At 49.5% G+C, this 24,660-nt stretch overlaps 7 protein-coding genes across 7 annotated transcripts; 3 read left to right on the top strand and 4 right to left on the bottom strand.

The window, feature by feature from the left end:
• Positions 1 to 172: 172 nt before the first annotated feature.
• On the top strand, positions 173 to 1,290 carry F5B22DRAFT_659682 (DUF323 domain-containing protein; the record flags this gene model as incomplete). Its single annotated transcript, XM_047980219.1, has 2 exons — positions 173 to 465; positions 546 to 1,290. The coding sequence occupies 2 exons, from the start codon at positions 173 to 175 to the stop codon at positions 1,282 to 1,284; spliced, it is 1,032 nt and encodes a 343-aa protein (XP_047834620.1). The 3' UTR covers positions 1,285 to 1,290.
• A 363-nt stretch (positions 1,291 to 1,653) lies between these two features.
• Positions 1,654 to 4,017, bottom strand: F5B22DRAFT_592494 (NAD(P)-binding protein). Its single transcript, XM_047973923.1, has 3 exons — positions 3,331 to 4,017; positions 2,756 to 3,261; positions 1,654 to 2,684 (listed from the first exon to the last, which is right to left on the bottom strand). The coding sequence occupies exons 1-3, from the start codon at positions 3,569 to 3,571 to the stop codon at positions 2,391 to 2,393; spliced, it is 1,041 nt and encodes a 346-aa protein (XP_047834619.1). The 5' UTR covers positions 3,572 to 4,017; the 3' UTR covers positions 1,654 to 2,390.
• A 438-nt stretch (positions 4,018 to 4,455) lies between these two features.
• On the bottom strand, positions 4,456 to 5,916 carry F5B22DRAFT_643020 (sarcosine oxidase; the record flags this gene model as incomplete). The annotated part of the gene is made up of 3 exons (XM_047978208.1): positions 4,456 to 4,714; positions 4,821 to 5,058; positions 5,124 to 5,916. 3 exons carry the CDS (start codon positions 5,914 to 5,916, stop codon positions 4,456 to 4,458), a joined length of 1,290 nt encoding a protein of 429 aa, XP_047834618.1.
• Positions 5,917 to 7,419: 1,503 nt separating this feature from the next.
• Positions 7,420 to 9,599, bottom strand: F5B22DRAFT_592484 (uncharacterized protein). Its single transcript, XM_047973922.1, has 4 exons — positions 9,486 to 9,599; positions 8,659 to 9,297; positions 8,174 to 8,599; positions 7,420 to 8,106 (listed from the first exon to the last, which is right to left on the bottom strand). Exons 2-4 carry the CDS (start codon positions 8,964 to 8,966, stop codon positions 7,977 to 7,979), a joined length of 864 nt encoding a protein of 287 aa, XP_047834617.1. The 5' UTR covers positions 8,967 to 9,297; positions 9,486 to 9,599; the 3' UTR covers positions 7,420 to 7,976.
• F5B22DRAFT_592474 (fungal-specific transcription factor domain-containing protein) lies at positions 9,599 to 12,874 on the top strand. Its single transcript, XM_047973921.1, has 8 exons — positions 9,599 to 9,661; positions 9,715 to 10,142; positions 10,422 to 10,898; positions 10,958 to 11,247; positions 11,381 to 11,731; positions 11,804 to 12,033; positions 12,112 to 12,319; positions 12,397 to 12,874. The coding sequence occupies exons 1-8, from the start codon at positions 9,648 to 9,650 to the stop codon at positions 12,562 to 12,564; spliced, it is 2,166 nt and encodes a 721-aa protein (XP_047834616.1). The 5' UTR covers positions 9,599 to 9,647; the 3' UTR covers positions 12,565 to 12,874.
• A 3,593-nt stretch (positions 12,875 to 16,467) lies between these two features.
• F5B22DRAFT_592468 (uncharacterized protein) lies at positions 16,468 to 18,666 on the top strand. The gene is made up of 3 exons (XM_047973920.1): positions 16,468 to 17,642; positions 17,702 to 17,955; positions 18,008 to 18,666. The coding sequence occupies exons 1-3, from the start codon at positions 16,679 to 16,681 to the stop codon at positions 18,299 to 18,301; spliced, it is 1,512 nt and encodes a 503-aa protein (XP_047834615.1). The 5' UTR covers positions 16,468 to 16,678; the 3' UTR covers positions 18,302 to 18,666.
• Positions 18,667 to 20,434: 1,768 nt separating this feature from the next.
• Positions 20,435 to 24,188, bottom strand: F5B22DRAFT_422486 (Sodium/calcium exchanger protein-domain-containing protein). Its single transcript, XM_047971654.1, has 2 exons — positions 20,932 to 24,188; positions 20,435 to 20,871 (listed from the first exon to the last, which is right to left on the bottom strand). The coding sequence occupies exons 1-2, from the start codon at positions 23,535 to 23,537 to the stop codon at positions 20,541 to 20,543; spliced, it is 2,937 nt and encodes a 978-aa protein (XP_047834614.1). The 5' UTR covers positions 23,538 to 24,188; the 3' UTR covers positions 20,435 to 20,540.
• Between the last annotated feature and the right edge of the window lie 472 nt (positions 24,189 to 24,660).

Below are 24,660 nucleotides of genomic sequence, written 5' to 3'. Positions count from 1 at the left end.
GCAGTTCTCTAAGCGGTCACACTTTATATTTGAAACCAGGCGTGAATTTGTCTAAGCCTCGTAAACACAAAGTGCCCACTGGTATAGTTCTAAACACTCTCAGGTGTTGTAAAATACAAGTTAATTATTACCTCTAAGAAAGTGGGGGTGTAGTTTTCAAGTCACCAGCACCATGGCCGACTCTATTACACATAGCGAATCCGTAATCGACATCGGAGGCAGCAAGACCAAGAGAAGACTCCAGCGCAGCATCGCCGCAAAAATCATCGGTTTTGACTCCGAAGGCCGACATTTCCTGCCGGATATCTTCTTCTCGGACGATGACGGGCTGCAGATCTGGCGGGACATAAATCGTCTGCCGGACTATTACCAGACACGGGATGAGATCGAGACCCTGGAGAAGTACGGGGCAGAGCTAGAAAGCTTTATTCCCAACAAGTGCACCATTCTTGACCTGGGCTGTGGGTAAGTGCTTATATTGTCTTCGTCTAACCACCTTCTCCCCTAACCTCTTACGAAAAGCTATTAAAGCGTGTGTTATTTAGAGATGTGAGAAAGACTAAACCGCTTCTCGATCGACTCGAGACAAGCGGCAAGGATATTTTTTACTTCGGCCTAGATTTATCATTGAAGGCTGTACAAGGAAATATAGACGGCCTTCGCGCCACGCATAAGAACATCCAGTGCACAGGGCTCTGGGGCACTTTCGAGGACGGCCTGGAGTGGGCCAAGGGCATCGAGGGCCCGATGCTGTATCTCTCTCTCGGCTCCATCTTCGCCAACGATAGGCTTCCCCGCGCGATCCGGTACCTACAGCCGTGGCACGACGCCCTGCGGCCCGACGACCTGATGCTCATTGGGGTCGATTGCCTGCAGGACCCCGAGCTCGTGTGGAAGTCGTACCACGACACGGCCGGCGTCTTTGAGCGATTCATCCGCAACGCGTTCGCTTATTCCAACCGCGTTGTCGGCGTGGAGTGGTTCCGGGACGAAGACTGGGATATCCGAGGTGAGCTCGAGCTGAATCCTGTCGCTCACCACTTCGTCCTGCGTGCTGTCCGCGACGTAGATGGAGGAGAGAGTGGCATATCTTTCAAGAAAGACGATGAAATCACGTGCTACGGGGGTTACAAACAGACTCCCTCCCTAGTGAGACAGCAGTTTCAGGCGGTATCCTTGACTGAAATAGCATGCTGGCCATCGCCTTCCGGCAAGATCTGTGAGTGTTCCAGGCCTCTCACGCGATTATGGTATCTACTGTCATTTTCTAATGGGCGTAATTAGATGATTTCCTGGTCAGTCGACAAGATTCAACGTAGATGACTGCCCGAGCGGTGGGGTAGTGTCGTACAAGCAAGCAGTAACTGAAAGTGTGTGTGTTGGAAATCTCAGTATCAACAAGCGGATGTGTTCCTCACTCTCTAGGTCAAGCCTTCGCATAAGAATAGATATGCGATGTCCCTTCAATTCTTGTAATAGGTAGCACGCCAGCCAACTCACACAGCATTGGATGTCATCCAATGAGTGACTGAAGGAATGTGCCATTATGCACGTAGGTTATCCCCAGGACCGTGACATCGGGCATCTCACCTCATACTCATATGGTATACCGTACATAATATGTCTAATTACCTACTGTACCCCTGCGGAACTCCTCACACTCTCCACCTGGTGCGGGCTACCTACATGAGGCTCACCATGCATAGTTTTCTCTTTTCTCCTTCAGTTCACTATTCTCTTTTCTCTCATCCCACGCCGCCCCCACGTAGCACTGCTCCATCAAAAGCTGGCCAGCTGCATGCTTCCACATTGCCCGAGTAGTTAGTACCTACCTAGCAGGAAAGATAAGCACAAGTGAGCCGTAGGTTAACCCGCCGCTCAAGATCTAACAAGCGAAGCATTGCTTACTTCGTAAACGTATGGATAGTTTAGATATGGGCATGCGCGACTGTCATGGAACGAGTATAGGAGTGTAGGAACTAAAACTGCTGCAACTTAATGTCAATACTCGGGCTGGCAGATTTATGATCAGACAATATGATTACTCCTAATGGTAATAAGAAGGATGCTTCATATTAATTATTCATTGGTGAAAATACTAATCATGAAATTCTACCATAAAATTATCACGGTGCCTTTTTAGGCTGACAAGCCTCTTTGCGGCAAAGTGTGGAGGAAGCTTAAATAGACTTGTCTTTAACCTCCGATCAACTTAATATTGAGTGCTTCACTGACCCATCATCATGGAACGGTAATCACGCAGGTTCTAGGCGAAACCATCATGTGTAGTAGCATCATTTGATTGCCTAACATTAAAATACGTAAGCCAGCACACGCTTTGGAGTCATTATCGCATTCGTCACACCAGCACGAACAAATCAAGACACTTCTCACTTGGTCGCAGCAATGGCATCCACCAAGTCACTTTCCAGAACATCCCAGAAAGCAGGCGCTGTCGGAACATAGCCCAGCTCCTTGCCAGCCCGGTCGGCTCTGCTCCGCGAATTGCATCCGAACGAGAAGAATCCCGTTTCGGGCGCGTCAGGGAACAGCGAGGCCATCTCCTCGTTGGATATCGACTGCGCCTCGGCGCTCGAGATCGCCCCTCGGGCAAAGAGGATCTTGGCCGTCGCCTCTGCTATGTCCCTTTGGGACGCTTCTTGGGAAGCGGCTAGGAAGTATCCCTTGTAGATGTTAGTTGGGAATACCATGCAGAGAAGGCAAGGTGGGGAGGGACGGATGGGGAGTTGCTCACCTCTCTACCCCAGGAGACGGATCCTCCGCCCGCCACGGCAGCCTCTACGAGGGAGATGTAGATCTGCACGAAATCGTCGATGTGCACCCAGCCTCTCATGTTCGAGCCATCTCGGAGGTAGAACGGCCTGCCGAGTTTCTGGATAGCTCCCACGAACCAGGGGATGTAGTAGCTGGTCCTTCGACCCGGGCCACGACCACGGCCGTAGATGTCGGGCGGGCAGAGTATTGCCGTCTTGAGGCTATGTCCGTGTTTAGCTGCGGCCTCGAGAACAATGGCGTCAGTGCAGCGATGTAGCGCATTGTCCGGCCTCGAAACAAGCTCGTCGATATCATCGACGTCAGAGTAGATCTTGGGGTTGAACCGTCCCAGGTACGCCTCGGTTTCGGGGTATTCGTAAAGAGTGCCGGTGCCGCTGAGCTTGAGCAGGTACGACTTGGCGTCGCGGGACAACAAGCCGCTGATGATGGAATTGAGCGCGTTCTCGTGGTCTCCGTCGCCACTATCTGCAATTCACCATCAGGGATGCTCAGGCTGATATGTAATCAATCGGTATAAATGGGAATTGACCGTACGGATGGCGATGTCCGCTGAAGCTGCCGCTTCCGCTATGACATTGGAGTCATCAAAACTTCCCTGAATGACCCTCACATTGGGGAATTGGCTTTTGAAGTTGGAGGGCGGCTTGCGGAGCAAGACAGTGAGGTCATACTCTGGATGTTTCCGAGCCAGTGCAGCAAAAACAGACCCTCCAATGTAGCCAGTGACGCCAGTCCTGGTATCTTTGTTAGCAGAATGTTTCGGTGATGACAGCATCTGGACATTACAAGAAGAGCTTTGGAGTCATCGGAGCGCTGATGCCATCGGGTTTACCGAGAGAGCAGCGAGGCTCAGTGATACCATGGAAAGTCCTTAGGCCAGCTGGAGGCGTGGTAAGACCTAGGGCTCTGACGATATTTCGGCTCACAGGGAGAGTCCGCACGAGAAAATTCATGGGCATTACTCCCCACCAACAATTTTCACGGAGAATAGAAGAACGGGGGTAAAATACTGACGTGAATTTCGGATGGCTTGTCGACAATCTGCAGTCGTTGGTCCGTTGATTTTGCAGGTAGATATCATGAGTACATGCGGTACCTACCTAGGTAGCCCGTTGTAGGTAGGTACTTACCACTCAGTACAATAGTAGGTGGGTATTATAGGGGAGCGGGGCTTGAGATCAGCGGAAGCTAGTGCTAGCGGGCACCCCCGGTCAGAGCCCTAAGGTAAGTATTTTCAGCATACTAGGTATCTGGAGGTACACATAGTACCTATTGCGTAACTTAGAAAACACCTGATTGTTCACTTGGAGCTGTTATACCGGTACATCAACCTTGGAGACACATGAATCCTCAGTCACTAGATGCAAATATGCAAGTTGAGGTCCATAATTCAATGTTAACTAAGTACGTACTTATGCCTACCCAGACGCCTACCTATCCGAAGACGGCTGTACAATACAATTGTCGGACACAGACCACGAGAAAAGCAAAGCAATGCTAAGTGCTCACGAATGGGTTACCAATCATCTATCTATCTAGGTAAGTACTTAGGTAGGTAGGCATCTATTTCCTACTTCTGGAGCTGGAGCTGGAGCTGGAGCTAAAGCTGAGATTCTCACCAAGCTACCAACTAATAATAAATCATTCATCACTTATCCATCATGGGAAGAAATCGGCCAGGTCGCCACTGGTGACATAACTAGGCATGGGCTTATCGCCGGGGAAGCTCGGGGGCTTGTCGAAGGCCCACCGGTCGGCCAGCGTCGTGTCCAGCGTGCCCTCCATCATGTCGACGATGTGGTCGCCGATGACCGGGAGGAACTTCCAGCCGTGGAACGAGCCCCCAGTGGCGATGTACAAATTTTTACTGTGCGGATGTCCCGAGATCAGGAAGTCGTGGGTAGGCGTCGACGCATCCCTTGAAGCAGTGGCCACCATATCAGCAAAACTCGCACGCACGCTTTATGTTGCTCTGCGCTATATGATCCTCAAAATGGGGGGGGTGAGGGGGATGGGGGACTTACCAGCAGAGTCGATAGCCCTCGATTTCGACGTTGTTTGCGTTTTCGCCATACAGGCCGTGGAGCGTTCTCTGCGCGATATCTTTGAACTTCTGAGGCATCTCCTTGGTCCAGGTGAATTGGCTCTCCCCATCGGGCGGCACGGAGAGGACGGTCCCGTCGTCTTGTTTCTGCAGGTTCGTGAAACACAAGTCGCAGTTGAACTTGATGACCCCGTCTTTGGCCAACGACATGGCCTCACCTGTTAAAGAGATTCTTCAGCTTCGAGCCACTAGGAAATGGGGATGGCTCAGCAACCCGACTCACCTTTGACACCTGGGACCGACACTTTCAGCACGGGCACGTCTTGGAACTTCTGGCGGCGCTCCGTGTCCCACCGTCCGAAGAATGACATGGCGCCGGTGGCAACCGCGCGATCTCCGACATGTAGAGACTTGTTAGATGATGCGCTCCGGTAGAGCAACGGAGCCGTGCCCGCGCCCGCCGCCACAAGGCATACATCAGCACGAATCTCGGAGCCGTCGGCGAGCTGGGCGCCGATGCAGGCACCGCCTTCGTCAAAGAGAAGCTTGGCTACACTGCCCACTTTGTACTCGACGCCCTTGGTAACCGCTTCCTCGACGACTCTGGCGAGGGCTTGCTCGGCTTCTGCCCAGCCCACGCGGGGGTTCCAGAACAGCCGCTGCAGCTCGCCGAAATTCGAGGATGCGAACACGCGGGACCAGCGATTGCGCGCCTCGTCCACGGAGATCCAGCCCGCCTCGGTCTCGACCCCGAGCTTCCGGTACATAGCCAGGCAGTCCTCGCTGAAGCTGGAGAGATCGGCGCGCATGGCGCCAGTCTGGTGGTAGAAGGGGCTGTAAAGGGGATCATAGCGCCACTTCTTCATGCCCTCGAGCATGAGCTTCATGTACACCGGGTGTGGGTAATCGTCGCGCACGATCTTGTTGATGTCGTGGGACGCGGCCCTCGGGCTGGGGAACATGGCCGAGTCCACGAGTGTGATGCTAGAAGTTGGCGACCGCGCCGCGAGCGACAGGGCCGTCGCGGCGCCGAAGTTGCCGGCACCGATTATGAGGTAGTTTGAACGTGCGGACATGATGGTGGTGCTGATAGACCGGCAGAAGGACGACAGCATCTCACGAAGCCCGGGGTAGAGGATGTCGCTTTATAACCCCAATGAATCACATAGACGAATACGAAAGAGTATTGGGACTAGTAGCATTGGAAAAATTACCTCAAAGGCAGCATGTTGGCTGCAGCGCGATTGTTGGTCAAGGATCGATCGAAGTAAGGAGACACAACTGGACTCGCTGAGAGAACCCCACGAGGTGACATCCAGGGAGCGGGAGGGTGAGGTTGTTTGTTTACCCCGGGTTGCACCTCCCTATGTACCCAGGTATTTGATGATAATGTTTGTCACGACATACTAAAACCTAATAGTAGTACCGCCGGCAACATTCACCGCTAGGTTTTCGGGCGTGAATATTGGTTGATATTGGTTGCTCGGCCGAGTTCTGATATCTGGGTCAACACGGCGCATGGCATGGCATGGCATGGTGCAGGCGAGGGGGCGAGGGGTCCAGGGGTCAAGAGCAGGGGTGTGATCAGTGTTGTTTTCTCGTTTGGAGAAAAGATGAGATCGGCACTACGGTACCGTACTACAGTAGTTCAGCTGTAACTTGGAAATACCCGCTCAGGCAATGTTCAGATACCTGGTACGGCACCACGAGGCTCGCAACTGTCTCTCGGACTACTATATACCTATCATTACATCCCTCGTCCCCTCGATACGTAAAGGAAAATGTCACAAGTACCTAAGTAAGTAGGTAAGGTATGATACTGGTAACTGCCTACAGGTCTCAATCAACGCCGTCGCCATGCTGCATTCGGAAAACTCTCCACCCACGTCCCAATCCCAGCCAGCTCCAAGCACGGGTGGGCATCGAACTGGTCAAGTCTCGCCGCGCGATCCAAGCCCCGCCGCCACGCTACCCCACTGCGCATCCCCTCAAGAGGGTCTTGCGCGTCCATCTCCCGCTCCGGCGCGTAGACCGAAGCCCACGGGTTATCGCCTGCGGGCTGCTGAAGCCAGTAGGTCATTGGAGCCATGGGGCCCACGGACGAGTAAGATGAACATGCTCGAGAGGTATATCGGTGATTTCTTCTTGTCTCATGTCTGGCACCATGTCTGAAGGCATCTCTCGACCCCACGTGTTTCTTGCGGGGCTCGGCGAGATGATTCCTCGAGCCGCCCTCGGTGACAGAGGTGGGGCCGTGATAGCAGGAGGTGGATTCACCAACGAGTCGCGCGTCCATCGTGTTCGCGGCCGTATAGCAGGTCGTAGGCATGATACGTTCCGGCATGATGCTCGATTGAGAAGGTCTTTGCGAGGGACCCACGACCACATGATAATTCACGGTGTAGGGCAAGGCCGTAGTCATCTTGATCACCATTCTCGACTGGTTACGTGCGGAGCCAGTACTATGACAGACAGATAAATGTTGATATATGTATATGTCTATCTGATTATTGCCGTACAATTATCGAATGAGTATTAGAGAGCGCGGGACGATACACCATTAGGATAGGAATGCAAAGTATTTATACACATATGTCCAGCTCGGATACCTGAATGCTTCGGTTTGCATGTGAGTTGAGGCTCATTCGTATTGAGCTATCTCTCAAGTCAAGAGCCGCAGCCTTGGTTTGGGTCTCTGGAGTCATTTTCGACTGCCCGTGAATGCTATGAGACAAGTTACCGGGATGAAGCGGTAATGGCTGAACACGTACACGTGGAAGCCATACACACCGTTTGAAATAGGCGGCGGCGTGAGGGGCGATATCGTCTCAGAAGGAGAAAACACGGCCCCACCTCATTCGACATCGAGAATGATTGCAGGCAGAGTTTCTTCATCTGCCAGGGGGTTTCACTTGCCCTGGCATGAAATTTAATTACACAACTTCGAAATGACATAGTCACAGCGGCGATCTGTTTAAGCCTTGCTGACGCTGGCAAGTCGCAGTATACTCTAAATCACTGATGAAAAAAAAAAAAAACAGAGAGAGAGAGAGAGAGAAATTTGGTGGTTGATGAACATGGAGATTGACTATCTATGACACTCATACTGCTGTTTCTTCTTTTTTCCCTCAGTTTCTCATACAAGTGGGAGATGAGGGACAGTCTCTTGATGGCGCCTGAGCTGGTCTTGGCGCGCGAACCCTTTCCGCGTCGGGCAGTTTGGCAAATTACATTTCCAACGCTTTAAATGCTTTTCAACATGGGCTCTGTCGAGGCATCAGTATTCCGGAAACGAAGTAGCATAGCCAACGATGAATGAGGCAAACAGCGTACCGGATCTCCGAATTGCGCGCGAAGACAATCAAGTTTCCGTCGTCCCCGACGCCCCCTCGCTCACAATTCAAGCGAAATGGACACGTATAATTCCCGGTACCTCTTGGCTTTAGAGAATCCAGCCATTGGTCGACGTTCTCGATGAGATCGTCAGGCTGACTTTGGAGAGAGATAATAGGCATCGCTGTGTCAGCCTGGCCAGCACTCGGACCAATTGATGCCCAGTCCGATGCAACTTCAAGATGGAGTTTATCTGGTGTGTCAGCTTGGGCCAGGGCGGGAGATAGATTGTCGTTTATTGTAACGTCAGGGGCGCTTGGCGCTTGATACGCTGTTGATGGACTCTCTACGGGAGGAGATAGGGGAAGCTCGTTCCAGAGCAATCGGACCTCTTTAGCCGCATCATGGATGCGTGTGCATATTTTCCTATGTCTGTCAGCCCTAGGGCATACCTACAAGGATGGGATCTGGTACATGATACCGACCTTAGAATGACGTGAGTCTCAACCAGGTCGTCTAACGCCTCAAGTTCGGATAGGTCGTTGTCCTTCTCTAGTTGTTGGATTGCATCCGTTGCGTTGACTTTCATATGCGGCCCGCTGACTAGCCCATCTGCCAGAAAGTCGAGGAGGCAGAGGGACTGCGAGAGGAACAGGCCGATACTGCTCGGCATGCACCCGGTTGAAGGTGTTGCTGGCAGATGAGTGTGGGCTTTGTGCAAGTACTTCCTGATGACGGCGTCAACGTCAGGGTGCAGCGTCATTGGCAGTATCTGGGGTAGTAAGCCGTCCATTGTGACAACAACGCAGCGAGACTTGCTAATCCTTTCAAACTCTACCCTCTTTCATTTGGTGCGACGAGCTGCCCATTTGAATGCTCGCTCAGGGATTCATGTACTGCCGGTCGTCGGCGATCGCAGCGACGAACAGTTCTCAAATCAGATGAGGAAATGCCTAAGTCGGAGGGTATAGGATCAAGGCTTAGTTTTCTCAAAATGAGGGAACAACTCCTCACTTGGGGGAGAAGGGAATCCGCGGCTGGTCTTGTGCACCCTTGAACGCCAGTTGCAGCGCAATGGGTGTCACAGTAGGATTGCATTGGCTTGCCTAGTCGGTCCCGACGCACTAAGAAAGAGAAAGAATATCAGTAGATATGATGACGGGGCATTCAACACTATACTACAAGAGGTTCAAAGCCTTTCAATGCCCATATGCCCAGACTGGGCTGGGATTGTTGATCTGGAGTCACCATGATATGCCCTAGGTAACTCATGGTCACCACAGATGTGGCTACACAGCAGAAGGCGACTTACCGGAAAGTTGCATGTCTTTACCAGGCTATATTATGCCGGGCAGCTCTTCTCTTTCTTTTCTTTTTCTTCCCAGTCATACGGAGTAGATAATCTTATATATATATAAGCGTAAGCATCAACTTATTACCAAAAGGGGCTAGTTGAGAATATTGACATAAGTCAATGGTAAAATGCGTGTACGTACTCGACAAATACCTACCCATTGTCCGCGGATCTGACCTGTTATAAGAAACGTAAATCTCCACTCAAAATCCCGAGATCCCCCCCTCGTACCACTAGCTCAATCTACCTATCTAGTCTCTGCTCAGGCATGCTGTACTTCACTTATGGACTCCGCTCCCTCTTTTCTCAATTTAGGAATACCCACACGGGAGGACGGAAATGATCCGGCCAGTGGGCCGAGGAAACGGCGCAGGCTCCCTAGCTCGACCCAATACTCCTCCTCCACCATCGGCGGCAATCCCGAGGGTTCGGACGCAGACGGGCATGGTGGAGAAGCCGCTTTCCGAGCTGACGACCCCCTCAGCGTCGAAGATCCTTTTAGTGTTGGGGATCCCCTCGCCGGTACAGAACTATTCGCCATTCCCGAAGTCGTATGGGGCGGTCACAGTGACAACTATACACATGTGCTAAATCACTGGCCCACGTTGTCAGATTGTTCGTAGCCCTTTTCATACGTCTTGTAGCAAAGATAATCAAATGAACATGCTGGGCAAGATGAAGATCTGTGACAAACCAGCTGGGGACCCAAGGCCAAATGCTGGGCTTTTCGGTTCATGGCTTTGGGCTAGGCCTCGAATCCTTACTTCCCCTTCATGGCGAGCACATTCCTCGTCGCCCCCCTAGGGGACAGACCAGAACTGTCTTTCACAAAGTGCTTGTTCACGATTCTATTGTATCTGTCACGAGCTAACTTTTCTCTTGGTGTCTCTGTAGCCGTATTTCCAACATTCCAAGGTGGACCAACCGACGATATCTATAATTTCGGGCGACCGAATCAGTCTCCTCGCACAGTCGGAGAGTTTACGGTCAGCCTTCCTGACCGGGCGAGTCGCATTGTCCCTCTGAACCTAGGTAACCTCTACGCCGACAATGTGAGCAATCGACTTGAATCCATCAATTCGATAGCAACCTTTTCTCCGCGAAACGGCGAGGTGAACGGCTACGTGAAGTGTAGGATTCTCCCGTCAGACGTTCAAGAAGAACGGGTCTCAAGTCGCCCACTCCGATATGAGCGCACCGAGAAAGAGGTACTCCAAAATACTTCTGAGGAGCAAGCTAGCAAACCTGAATCGCACAGGGCAGTGGAGCGAGCATTGCGCATTGGCAAGGAAGGCTCAGTCCTTCGAATACCCCCAAATTTCGGGTTAGGATGCAAGCTGACGATTGTCGAACGCAAGATATTCAAGTTCTGTAGGCCCTTCGATCGATCGATCTATTTATCTTTACTCGCGCATCTAACTCTGTGGTAGACATTGATGCTTGGTGCAGCGGTAGGACTATTCTTCCAAAGACGAACTCGTGGAAGGTAGATCTCGGATGTATGCTGCCAAGTAGCGAGCCACTGAAGAATGCCCTGCTGGCCATCGCTTGCACGTACATTCTTGACTACGTTACTGATGATCGGATGCGGACGCGAGCCAACAAATACTATCACGATGCCGTGGTTAGTTTGAATAAACAACTTCAACAACCCCAACAGTGGGAAATAGGCAAAGGAGATGATCTGATCGGCACATTTGCTCTTCTGAATATGCACGATGTCAGTTTCCCATATTAATTAAGACGGGGTTAACCTGTCAAGCCACCCCGATACACTGTACAACTTAGCATAGACAAATGATTAGTTCTCTCATACCTGCATATTCGGGTTCCTATTGCTAAGACATGTCTAGGTGGTGGCTTGGGAGTTCCGGCGACCGCCGGGACAGCTGCCTCGCTGGTTAGAAGGGGCTAGGGCTGCCTGTAAAATCCTGGACACAACGGATCCCGGATATAGGTATTACAAGCCGTACAATGTCCAGGCGACGAGGGCAAGAATCGGCAACACGATCAATATCGCTCGGCATGCTATCGCAGGACTGACATTCACGCCCTTGGACATCGAGAACACCCAAGGGAAATTTGGTTGGCTCCTGTACGGAACCGAGCATGAAGTCCACGAGATTCATGGCGCTTGTGGCTACTGCCCCAAGCTCCTACACATGTGGTCCCAGATCACGCACTTGTCGGCCAAGTTCGCACTGGTGAGATAGCAGGACTGAAATTTTACGCCCCGAGCATGTTGTGAAGTGCCGACGCTGATGATTGGCATATAGAATGGCGATAACGACGTCATCCCGCTCCTCGCAGAGAAGTTCTTCGATAAACTGGGCTGCCTCGTCCAGAACTCCGAATTATCGAGGGGCTTCGGCCGCACCGATGACCTGCTTCAGGCGTGCGTGCTGAACGAAAGCGGCGTCGTAGAAGAACCATGGCAGATGGTAGCGCTGGGGGCGGAGTGCTGGAAGATAGCTGCACAAATATACCTACTCTGCCGACTTCTGAGGTAAGCTATCGAATGATATCATCTACCTCCCTTCTTCCATCTGCGTCCCCGTGACATCCATGGCTCACTTGCTTGTAGGTACCCCCGATCTTCCCCAAGGGTATTAGCCAAGCTGGATCAGCTCGCGGAATGTGTCAGACGGATTCCCTGCAGCGGGAGCCTGTTCACCTCGATGACGCCGTTCTTCCCCTGTTTTTTGCTAGGCATTCTCTCGGTTCAGAGTCGACATAGAGCAGTCGCTCAGAATTGGTGCGAGATAGTCATGAGCTCGAACCAATGCAGATCGGTGAGTCCTCATCTAACCTAGCGTGATCCGTGATGAATTAAAAGCTTGTCTAATTTTGGGTGTACGTGGCTTGGTAGAGTGTGCCGCCTTCATATGAGATTATGAAAAGGCTTTGGCTTTGGATGGATAGTCACCTACGAGATCCAGTGGGGCCTGTTTCGGAGGATATCGAGGGCAGGGACGCGTGGTGGGAAAAACTTGTTGCTAGAGCAATGGCCACGGAAGGAGTGTTGTGTATTCATTGAACTGGGTTCATATACTCGTCTCAAATTTTGATCTATGGTCTGGGGAAATAGTACCATTCTCTAAGGTCCTCCGATGAGGCCACATTCAACTCTAGCTATGTGGTCAAATCTTGGAAATATGTTGGCAATTTTAAGACATACCTAGGTATTTATACACGAAATTGTTACGGCCAGCATCGACCTCTCACATGACTAAGCTGCCCCTGAATAAGAAAAAGATCTACACAGCGCAATGTGTATATAAAGAGATGCTGTCTCTCTGTATTTAGTCTTCTCTCCTCCTTCTTTCTTTAGTCTTGATATTCTCGTCAATAGAATATCAGCTACTGCTGCCAGCTTTGTCCCAGATTTTCAGTATGCTCGCCGTGACAGATTTCCTCTTCAAATATAAAGTCCCGGATATCACGGACCCAAAATGCAGCTGCAGTAAAAGGCAATAAACAATACTCGACATACTATTCCAATATCGACGATTTAAAGACTTCCGGATCCAGGAACTAGGTCGTACACCAAGACAAGGGAGATGTTACAGGTCAGTTCTGGGGTGACCAAGGGAACGGCCCAATGCTTCCCCGTCTCTTTCGTACTCACCTAAGTCTCGGGTCACACCGACTCACGGCGATCCGTTAGACTCGCTCATTTCCTTTATATGTAAATATAAGCAATTGATTTATTATATAAAGTTTTAAATAATCAAATAGCATTAGCTATAAGGGATAAAAAGGATAAAGAAAACATTGAAAGTAATAACTCTTTTAAAATTTTTATAATTATTATAATAAATAGCTATATTAATATTATTATTAAGAAATATATAACATAAATCTAGAATCTATCATACACTATTCATATAGGCCATCCATAAGGCTAGGAGCTGTAACTGCTATAATCTTTTAAATTTTTATTAATTTTTAGCTTTATTAATCCTGCCTGCAGTAGAGTCCCCTTATAGCGATTATAACTCTTTAACTAAATTTTTAAGATAGGAAAACATCAATTGATCAACTGAACACAAAATCCTTGTTCCCTAGAAAATCTCTAAAATCTTATATATTACCATGCTGATGACGGACACACTCTTTCCATTCAGAGATCTCGCTTCAAGAGTTCCTCCTATTTCAGGTAGTTTTGACAAATGATACCATTAGTCAACCTCATTAAATTATGTCATCCTCCCTATTTCTAACATATAGGCATAGAGAGTAGCATGTCAGAAGTGGGAGGCGGTGATACTTGACGATCCATATGCTGGAATGTATAAAGGACCCTTCATCCTGCCGTATGGCGTACTGTAACTTAGCCTTCCCTTTTTTATCAATCTAACGGGATTACATGTACTACTCTTGACATAGCATACTCTTAGGCTCGACGCTGGTCGATTCTGGCCCTTGTTCAGTGGGGAGGCTTTTGAGTACGAGCTCGCCTAAGAGCCGGCAGGTTTCATTGATGAGGAGTGAATTAGCTCGGGATGCTAGAGAGACCCTGAATTCCAGATGCTTTGCGGTGTATGAGGCTCAATTGAAAAATACAGAGAGTTATTATCGGTGTATGCATGCCCGTTTGGGTCATGTTTCGGGCCCGAGGAATTGTCAAGGCCAAAAATGAAGAAGGAGGATCATGTAGGGTCTTTTGAATGCGACTTCAAAAAGGCGCATCATTGGTCGATTTAATAGACAACATCCACGTACTCACACACTCTCCATAGAGTTATCAGTAGCTATGGCCTCTATAGAGCTGGCACTATATTGGATTGGAGACTACAGAAGTAGATATTCTTCTTAACTGATGTTGCATTACATTCACGAAAATATTCTCTCCAAAGATGCGTCCTAATACCATGCTGAACCCATATAGCGATGTTACTTATTAGCTCTGGCAAGAGGGTATGTATAACGAAGCCGAGAAGCGGCGAGGGAGAGAAGAATCGTGGATCTTTTGTATGCTCTTCATCTTTTGCCGTGTTTGTCGTCGTACTGTGAAGCACAATCCTGACAGAGGCTGTGCTAATTTCTCGGCTCAAGTATTCTAGGAATATAAAAACGGCCTAGGTTCCGGATTTTAAGACAATTGTAATATTGAACACTCGGTATGAAGGGGTCTTCTTACTTATTGTAGTTGTGCAATAGTCCCGCCCTTTGCTCATAACTGCCGGGCTTTTGTTGTCTTGCTTGGCTATCAGATTAGCTAATCAATCGTCACCTTGCCCCCCCAGCATGCAGTTGCGTCTCAATCGTCGTTGAGGTAATTTTCTTATTGGCTTTGGGATGTAAATGCTAGACCCTAGCTCATCATATGTCTCCGCGGATAGGGTTTAATTGTAGAAGATAGTCAATAGGATTCTCCAAGATCAACCATGGAAAGAACCCTTGGAAATAAAGTTATGTGGCGTGATAATGCACAAGCCTATGTACGTGTGAGCAGTTCCGCATACCGCGTGATGCGATATAACATTTCATTTATTCATCACGGGTCAAATGAGTAAGATGGCGCTTCCGAAGCTGAGCAAAAACACACTGTGACCAGAATCCTTTATAGGCATCCATAGCCAATCAAGCAATGCCGATGAGGCTTATGCACTGCTTAGAGATGTAGATGAAATTTCGAGGTCTCGCCCGAAGCTGTTAATTGATAGTAATAGCTAGGGAATATTCGATTATCGACCGCTAGGTCTATACCGCATAAGGCTCGGTGGAAATTTCATCGGCGCCCTTATCAACGGCAGCCTTCTAGGACCACCGTTGCAAATGTGCATTGGTTTGGCGACGCAGATACTTGAACACAGGCTTGGGGGCTTCAGATTCGGCGTGCTAGCTTTCGTAGATAGATCCAAGCAATTAGGACCTTGAAAGTTTGGATAGAATATTTCCCCAATTCAGCCTCATTCGGGAAATAGACGCGCTCGCCGCAGATATTATGTCACAGTAAGTCGAGGGTGCATGTAAGACGCCATTATATATCACGGGGCCATTCAGCGGGGAGTGTTATGGAATCTAGCAGTTGGCAATAGTTTTGCTGCAGAATGGCATCGTCGCCCCTATCAGCTATAATACCAGTCCACCAATTAACCACCCACTCCCGGGATCTGCAAGAGCAGTCGTATACCTGCTACAGTAGGTAGGTCGTCGTCATCAATATCACTCCTACACTACACCCAAGATACTCTAGACTGAGCTGGAGTTCCATGAATCGGCCGTACGGGTTTTCTTAGTGCCCAAGTTTCCGCAACTGAGTTATTAACAAAACGTGACCGCAGCCGTTGGAGCCACCGCGCCGCTCCTGGCAGTGTTGGTTGGTCTCTTGTTAGGACATCATCCAGTTCCACAGCCTTGTATTCTGGAGCCGCGGCTACTGGGCCTTCCTCTTCTACTACATGCTCCTCTCTTGCTGCGTCTTCTCCTGAAAATTCCGCTAAAGGGTTCTGCAGTTATTCGTTAGCACAGAGAGGAAATCAGTTGCAGCACTGGACGAGAAATTATACCCAAGCTGTGGATAACGGCTTGAAAGAATCAGAAGGACGTGATATAGTGAACTGAGACGGCTGATATAAACTCTGCGCAAGCCTGCGCTCATAATCATCCTCCGAATAGCGTCTGTTGAATTGGAGTGTCATGAGATACTAGTCATCAGCTCCAAGCTGGTTAGTGTTACTACCAAAAGAGTCGCAAGAGAAGAGTTTCAATCCTCAATACTTCTTTATTAATATATTTTTGTTTAGTGAGGTTTACAAGATAGTAATAGATCACAACACTAATCTACAATTACGCATGTTATCGCGTAACGAGAACATTTGCGCTTCTTATTGGAGGAGGGTAAAGTAGAAACTTGCACCCCAGCAGCCACTATCACCTTTCACAATTTCTTCCATGGGGGCCCCCTCCCACTGCAGAGCCGCTTACGAGATCACGCTTATTCCTCTCTTTCCCCCTCTCGCTAAGCGAGATTTCACTAAACTTGCGATTCGAATGAAACCAACGAGTGATGAGCTCGTTGTACCTTCACCAGACCCAAATTTTTTTAATCTACGAAGCATTTATCTCTTTTGACACGCCGCTCTGTTACGGTCGACTGGTATTGCATAGGCAGTAGCAAAGAAAAGCCAGTGTTTTTGCCTGCTATGGAAGACGGCAGACGTTCACCAAGCTACCTACTTGGATTCCCAGACTGGTCGAAGACTATTTCAAGCGATCCAGATCACTTCGGACTTATATTCAGACGTTTCAATGACTCGGCGTCTCGGAATCTACTTTACCTGGAAGGACGCGTGGCTGCTCTGAGGAAGGCACAGGAAGAGCTCGATCAGCAAGATTATTCCATTGTAACACGAACGACAGATGTGCTAAGTAAGATACCATCTGAAGGAGAATGGAAAGATCCCAAAAAGAAATGCGTTCACCCATTGTGGGTTAACTACAAGCAAGCAGCTACATCGTGGGAGTGGTTCGCGACTTCTTCGCTTCCCGCCACGAATGAGGGACTCAACATGACTTACACAGCCCAACAACTAGACATCCCAACATGGCTTCTCCTTGATTTTACCCGTCAGCGCAATAACAACCTCTTCGATTACCTTGTAACGAACCACCAAGTCTATGCCCTACTACTAGATCGAAGAGCCGTAGTGGATGGGACAAGAATGCTGCAAATATTCGGGGACTTTCTCAAACTGGATGAGCGAGACGATTCAAACATTGTCGATCAGCTATCACAGCAACCTAATTGGAAGGCTAAGAAGACCATGATCATTGACAAATGGTACGAAACCAGAGGCAAGAATCAAGAACCTAGCATGGAGCCACGACTCCACCACGGCATCAGGTTGTGGGAAGAGTATGTGGAAGATCAAGCGGAATGGAAGAATAGTGTACAAAAGTCGGCTTATAACCGAGAGCAGCTGCAAGAAAGGGAATCGCGCAGCGACGCAATAAGCAACATCTGGGGTGTTTTGCACGCAAAGGACCCGAGCGATATTCCGAAATCCTTGCAAGGCCAGTCCATATACAAGTTCTCCAGCGTGGCACAAGATATGGCGCGACGCGTGGAGCTCGCGACGTGTTTGAAAAACGCCATACGCGAGTATCGTAAGTCCCCGACGGCCCACGGCAGCGCAAGACCTTACTAACCGGTGGTAATGGTAAAGAAGAGGCACTGATCCTGCACCACAAAGTACTGAATCTTGCTAACCCCGCCGGTCGCACAAGAGCAGCTATGAAGAAGGCCTACGAACCCACCATAGAACACGAGGATCTAGTAGAAGGGGAGTTCGACTCATCGAGCAGCATGTCAAGGATATTTGAAGACGAGTCTGACCTTTTGACGTTACATATACGAGCGGGAGAGGACAGACTCTCGAGGTGGTTGGCGAGAAGAACCTGGCTTGGATGTTTTTTACGAGTATGTTATCAACTCACCGACTTGCATGATGTTCCTAACACCAAATCGCCAGTGGGTTTTCGGGGACAAGACAGACGAGTACAGAAGATTGATCATTGAGCCGGAGAAGAGGATTGATGCTATTGTAATCTCCTTCAACATGGTAGCTGCAATAGGATTTCTGATCGCCGCTGTCTGGGCGTTGTGGGCAATCCATGACTTTATCACCAAGCTGGCGGCGATGACGGGGTTTGTGGTAGCCTTTTCTCTTTGGGTTGGTCTTTTCACCAAGGCCGCTAAGATGGAAGTGTTTGCTGCCACGGCGGCATACGCAGCTGTCTTGGTCGTGTATGTCGGTAGGGGTTAGTGGGAGGGACGGAGACGGAGTGGATTGAATTTAACCAATCCTATCTTTCACTTACTTCAACTCAATCTCGGCGAGTACTAATATGCACTCACTCGTCTTCCTCGATGCATTTAACTTCATCATTGGAGTTGTTGAATTGGGTCCGAGTCAAAGAAGACATCGGCGTCTGCTAAGATGCCAAAGGCTAGCCGTAATGATCGCAACCATCGTGATAGTAATAATATCTGTAATGACTGTGCTGATAGTTTTGAACGTGGTGACATTCGAGGCCATCCCTGTCCCCGTTGGATTGGAGTCTATGTTGAAAGTGTAGGTGGTAAAGGAGTCACTCCATGTATACGGTACGGATCAAGGGTCACGAAGGCACAGTTCATGTATATAAGGCGGTCTTCCCACCTCACTCAGATCAAGTAGTTCAGTTGAATACAACCCTCATATACCTTCTATTTCAGGAGTCTAGACCCAAGGAGCCGTAGTTCGTCATGTCTGGACTTGTAGGCAACTGAATAGATGCGTGCCGGGCGTAGCAAAGGATGAGGTTGTCTAATATGTCCTTTTATATCCCAGTCTCCTGATCCCCTTCTTTCTTTCCATCCCTCTCATTCATTTTTATCTTCTTCAAATTCTTTTTCTTTTTTTAGTGCTCATCTTCATCTCTCCCACATCAATCAGTTAACAGAATTATACATATTCCACTCACCCATCTCATCGAACTCATATACTCGCCACAATCATCAGTCAGACAAAAAGCAATCGAGCAAACTTCATCTATTCATTTCATCTAGCTACTAAAACCCATCAACAAAGCGAGTGAATCCCAGTCTTCAACCCCTTAATCCATACCAGCCAGCCAGCAAGCCATCTCCTCCTCTCCCATTCCTTCCCATCTCTATAACATCTCACCAAACTATATAATAATAAAATGAAAAACTTGAAACCAAAAGGTGGAAAAGGTTTAAGCGTACGACAAAAAAAAAGAGAGAGAGAGAGAGAGAAGCCATCAAACACTTAAACTTCATCCATCTTCTCCGCCATCATCTATACACGAATCATCAGCATCTAAATCTCAAAACTCTAATAGCATAACAGTTACGTACCTTCCATGAACCCCCTCACTTCGCCTCAGCATCAGCAGTCTTCCCCTCGTCCCCCTTGCCTTCATCCTTCGCAGCGTCCTCGCCCTTCTTGCCCCGACCAAACACACTACGAAGTTTACTCGCTGCGCCACCGCCGCCAATAGCGCAGCAATCCTTGCATTCCTTCTGCGTCGTCTCGGTTTCGTCGCCAGCTGGTTTGGCAGTAGTTTCGTCGATGACGGGAGTCTCGACGGGCTTCTTGGGGTCTTTGAAACCGTCTGTTGTCATGGCTTGGTCGACGACGCCTTCTTCGGCTTGAGTTTGGAGGGCTGGGTCCGTGGTGATGGAACCGGTGGTGGTAGAAGGGGGGGTGATGGCGGTGGGGAGGGTAGTGGATGGGTTGGTTTGGGTGGACATTGTGATTGATTGATTGTTGAAGATGAAATCCGATTTATTGATCGATTACTTGTTGAATTGCTGTCGCAATGATATTCAGTGTATCCCTGTGTATAAGATTGTTATCCCAGCTTCCATCCCATCTCCCAAAGTCGGCCGAACCGCATCCTTATATATCCCACAATAGCACACACCCCGTAACACCATCATCAGGCCCAAAGCCAATCATAGCATCATATCCTCCTGTTCCATGCCACCAGATTACGTGGCCATCAAGTAGTGCAATCACACGTCAAGTTTGCCTGGTGCTCGGATAGAATCCATCCGGCGCGTCGAGGAACTGCCGAAGACGGTCCTTCCACCTCACCTCGCCTACCACGGTACACGAAATGGGCGTGTTCCTGATCCACGTCTCAACAATTTTGATAACGTGCTCTCTCTGTATTACTTCTACACCGTTCTAGAATCCATCAGCCCATGATCATTGGTCATCACCAAGCAAGGGAGCAACACAATCTAGCCGCCCACAGCCATGATAATAGTACAAACAAGTGAGTCATCACATTGTGTCTCGACTGATTTGTAATCGGGGTCTACGCAGGCCCATACAGATGAACTCTTGAATTATATTTGCATCGCAAGATCTGGGTATTCAAAACTAATTAGGCGCTTTCGTAACCAACGCCGTAGAAGCACAATAACACAATAACACAATGGTCTAGCCTGAGCCAAACAAAACAAAAACGTTTCCTTGCGCGTGACAGGAATTATGCCACGTCCTGCCATACTCCAGTAACCTCTATCACAAGATTCAGCACAGTGCTAGCAGTCCACAGACCAATGAGACTCCATCCAATCTTCCTCGTCATCATCCACTTATTCATCGGCACGACGACGAGTAGCGCGAACAATGTGATGAGTAACGCGATGGTGGAAACCATCAGTGTCCCCGTGACCTGTATGTGGTACGGCTTGTAATGGTACGGTTTGTCAGGATGTTTGGCGTGGTGTTTGTTTGCGGCAGAGATTGTTTGATACGCTCCACCGAGGCCAATACCGAGGAGGATGTTCAACAGAGGCCCGCCGAAGCACGCCGATCTAAATCAAAAACGTCAGTGTGTTTCCTCATGATTCAGTTGAAAAAAGGTAACCACGTACAATGCCATCACGGGGTAACCTAGCCGGGCCACCGTGACATCAGCGACGAGATCTCCGACAGAATTGCCGACCGCAAATATCGTCAGACCTAGGATTGCTTCTGATATGTCGAGTATGACGCCAAAGGCCTTCATCACGCCAACCACTTCACCTGCCACTGTGGATATCCAGGCGATGGCAATAATAAAGCCGAGAAAACAAAATGCCACGTGATACTTCGGTCTGCTATTAGGCGACGTGGTCATGAGGAGAAGAGCAAGTAACACGAGCGAAGAGACTAGGGATATCAGCAGGGACCGCACGAGCACCTTGATGGGATTCTCCAGATCCTCAGCTAGATTCGCCCACACGATCAATACACAGAATAGAGGGCCAATGAATATTTGGAGTATCAACAACCAGCGATTCCACCCTTGATCTTCGTCTACTATTGTAGAAGTGTCTTGCCCCAAACTTGAGGGCGGCTTTGGGGGGTGCACCTCTATGGTGGGCTGGATTGGTGCAATTGGAGTTTCAGCGCCCATTATGGCGATTCGAGAGTCGTCTGGGTTAGTACGACTGGGTGACGGACTCGGGCTGCGACTCGTTCCTGTGGATATAGTGCTTCGCCTATAGCGCTGCCACTCGGTTTCCGTTTCGGTGGGCTCATCAACCTCAATGGCTACTGACGGAACTGATGGCTGGTCCACAACGATTTCTTCATGATCGTCATGGGTCGACTCAGTCTCCACGACCGGTAATGTTATAACGAGTAAGAAAATGCTTGGTAAAGATATGATACTAAGGAATTTATCCCAAATTGATTTGGTGCGCCATGATTGCAACGTAGGGAAGAGAGTGCTCAACATTATGTGTGGCGGGGGCAAAACGCCATAAGGCCACCATTTCACAGGTTTGGGGCCCGTGGGCCCTGTCAGGCTTGAAGACGTTGAGGGAGGCTCTACAACAGGGGACGGGAGAGTTAGGAATGACGGCGGCTGTGTTGGGGTCATTACAAGGGGCGAATCCGTGTAGTCGGGGAAAGGAGATAGTTGTGGTGTTGATCTCTCACTATTGGAGGGGCTTGTACGTGGCTGATACAATGTAGGTGTCAAAAACTCAGACTCATTGTCGAGGGAAGAGGTCTCGGACAATCTGTCATTCAAAGGAGGAGGGGCCAATCTACCACCTATAGTATGAGGTGGTGCCAATTGCCGCTGCGCTATATCTTGGTCGATTGCTACTGGCATATCGCCTGAAGAGAGGGCGCGATTTCTGGTTGCCTGAGATGTTTCGCCATCGTCTGTACTAGGAGACAGCAGAGCGTGTTCCTGAGCTGCTGAATGAGGAGTGACATGCAGATGGCTAATGGTTGAATAGGTACGAGTATGGATCGGCCTCATGCGCACATTTCCTTCCCTCTGCAGGGATGCCAATATCGACCTGAATTCGAGTGCACCGACCAGACTTGGGCGAATTGGGGTGATGGTCGTATTGCTACGTCGTCCTCTCGGCCGGTTGACTCGCATGCTACTTGTTACTTCGGCAGCAACATGTTGGTTCTGGTCTGAGTGATCATCTCCATCTCCATCAGTACTTCCGATTTCAATCAAGGGGGTTCGCTCTAACGCCTCTATATCTATAGGGGCAGATCCAGATCGTGTCGTGGAAGGCTCATCATCGTCGGGCGCATCTCGGTAAGGTTCTAGTTCATCATTGCCAGAGTCACCGGTAGTTCTATAGAAATGAGCCCGAGCAGCGGCTTCCTTGGCTCTCCGGGCACTGCGCTTCTTGGTGTAGGCATGCCAGCCGACGACGACAGCTACATAGAAAACATAGAAGCCAATCATGACCAGACACTCGGCAAAGTGCAGTTGTCCGTCGATGAGAAAACCCACTGCAAAACCCACGGCGATTATGAAAAAGCAAATGTCTCTGATAAAAGTCTTCCTGGCGACCCTAAATTCACGGACCAAAGCCATGGAGCCGGCGACGACGGTGGTGATGAAGCCAGCGGCACCTATCAGCTCACCAACAGCCATACTCCCACTGTTGGAGCCCATGGCGGCAAAGGTACTAAAGACGTCGGGCGAGCCATTTCCGAAGGCCAGGAAGGTCACACCGGCCAAGCTCTCGCTCAGTCCGAGAAAGGTAGAGATGGTGCTGAGGTTGACGCTGAAAAAGTCACTTGCAGCGATGCCGATGGTGGTAAAGAGCAGGCCAAGCCAGAGGACCAAGATAATAAATGCCAAGGGCTGCACGCGGCCGAGGCTGCAGTAGTAGAAGGTCAGATACTCGACAAGGCCAGCTTCTTCGTCGCGACAGTTGCGCTTGACAAAGGCGCACTGATCGGGTGCGTAGTGGACCAAGCGACAATCCTCGTCGGACAAGGAGGCCAAGCTTCGCTGATCATGGCGATATCGCGTCGATGCAGATAAAGGGGCAGGTGCAGGTGCAGGTGCAGATGCAGACGCGTATGTGGTATAATGTTTCTTAATCACAAGTGAATATACAGCAAGAAAAGTAAAGATAAAAATAGTTGTATAAAGAGGGCGAGTATCGAAAGCCCTCCGTCGACGTAGAATGGACGTATTGCCGGTGAAGGCGTTGGTGGTAGTGGCGGCCATTTTTGCGGCAAATCACAAGGTAAGTTATATCACTAAGTGAGATGTAGAGATGCCTAAACGCCAGACGATGACGACGATGACGGCCAAGAGGATTCGTTTTGAAACACCACCATGGCCAGAGTAATCGATGACAAGCGCTCAAGGGTTAAGGGCTGTCCAGCACTGCCAATACTCCTGAATGTAAGACAGATACTGCGGTGGAAGTTGAAATGTAGCATTAGTACTGAGGTTCGGGTAGACAGGTACGGATTGGCGGATAGAAGGGAGAGAGGAGCGAACAATGAGAGCAACGAGGTGCGGAAGAGAGAACTTGCGTAACCTTGGCTTGGGTGGGAGGACCAACGACCACGACCAACGACCAGGGACCAGGACCACGACCAGTAGACGACGACGACGAGTTCCCGGATGGCTGTCTCGATGGTGTCGTAGCACAACTAACTGAGTGAGGATCCTACATCATAACGAAGGGAGATAGATTAATCAATGGACAGGGGATCCATCGCCCAACCGAGCAATCCAGGCTTGACACATCAGTGCTCGCCCGAGTCTGCCAGAGTCTGCCAGAGAGGTTTCAATCAAAGATGGATCTGATGGATGAATTGGCGACCTCCCGATTCGGTGCCAAGGCCTGCTCCACTGTTACAGCTACGTAATAAACGTGATAGCGGCCCTCTCTGCCCTCTCTGCCCTATCAAGTCGGGTCCAAGTCGGGTCCAACAATAGTCAAGCCTGGTCAAGCCCGGTCAAGCCTTGATCAAGCATCGCACCGTCGGGTGCCATCCCTGTCTCTACCCTGTACTGGATACCTGATATAATACATTTTATCTGCCAGAGATCTACATCCAGTGCTCACCCAACATATGCAAGCTTTATGTATGTGCATGTACATTGCAGCTGCAAATCGGATCAGGCACACCATATATCTACTACGTCAGTAAGTACCGGGCCAGGTACGTAGCTTGCTCGTCAGTCTGACCTATTTATCATTGTGTATTTGCCAGCTTCACAACCATCTACGTTGATGTTGCCTTAGAAAAGGGTCGTCGGCGCAGATCACACGCTTCATCGTGAAATACACCTAGACTCTGTAGCTTTGTTATTTAGACATGTACCAAGTACATGT

The sequence above is a fragment of the Xylaria bambusicola genome (assembly GCF_022495145.1).
Source record: "Xylaria bambusicola strain CBS 139988 unplaced genomic scaffold F5B22scaffold_5, whole genome shotgun sequence".
Lineage (NCBI taxonomy): Eukaryota > Fungi > Ascomycota > Sordariomycetes > Xylariales > Xylariaceae > Xylaria > Xylaria bambusicola.
The sequence above is the reverse complement of the archived record's forward strand: the minus strand, read 5'-3'. Positions and strand labels throughout refer to the sequence as shown.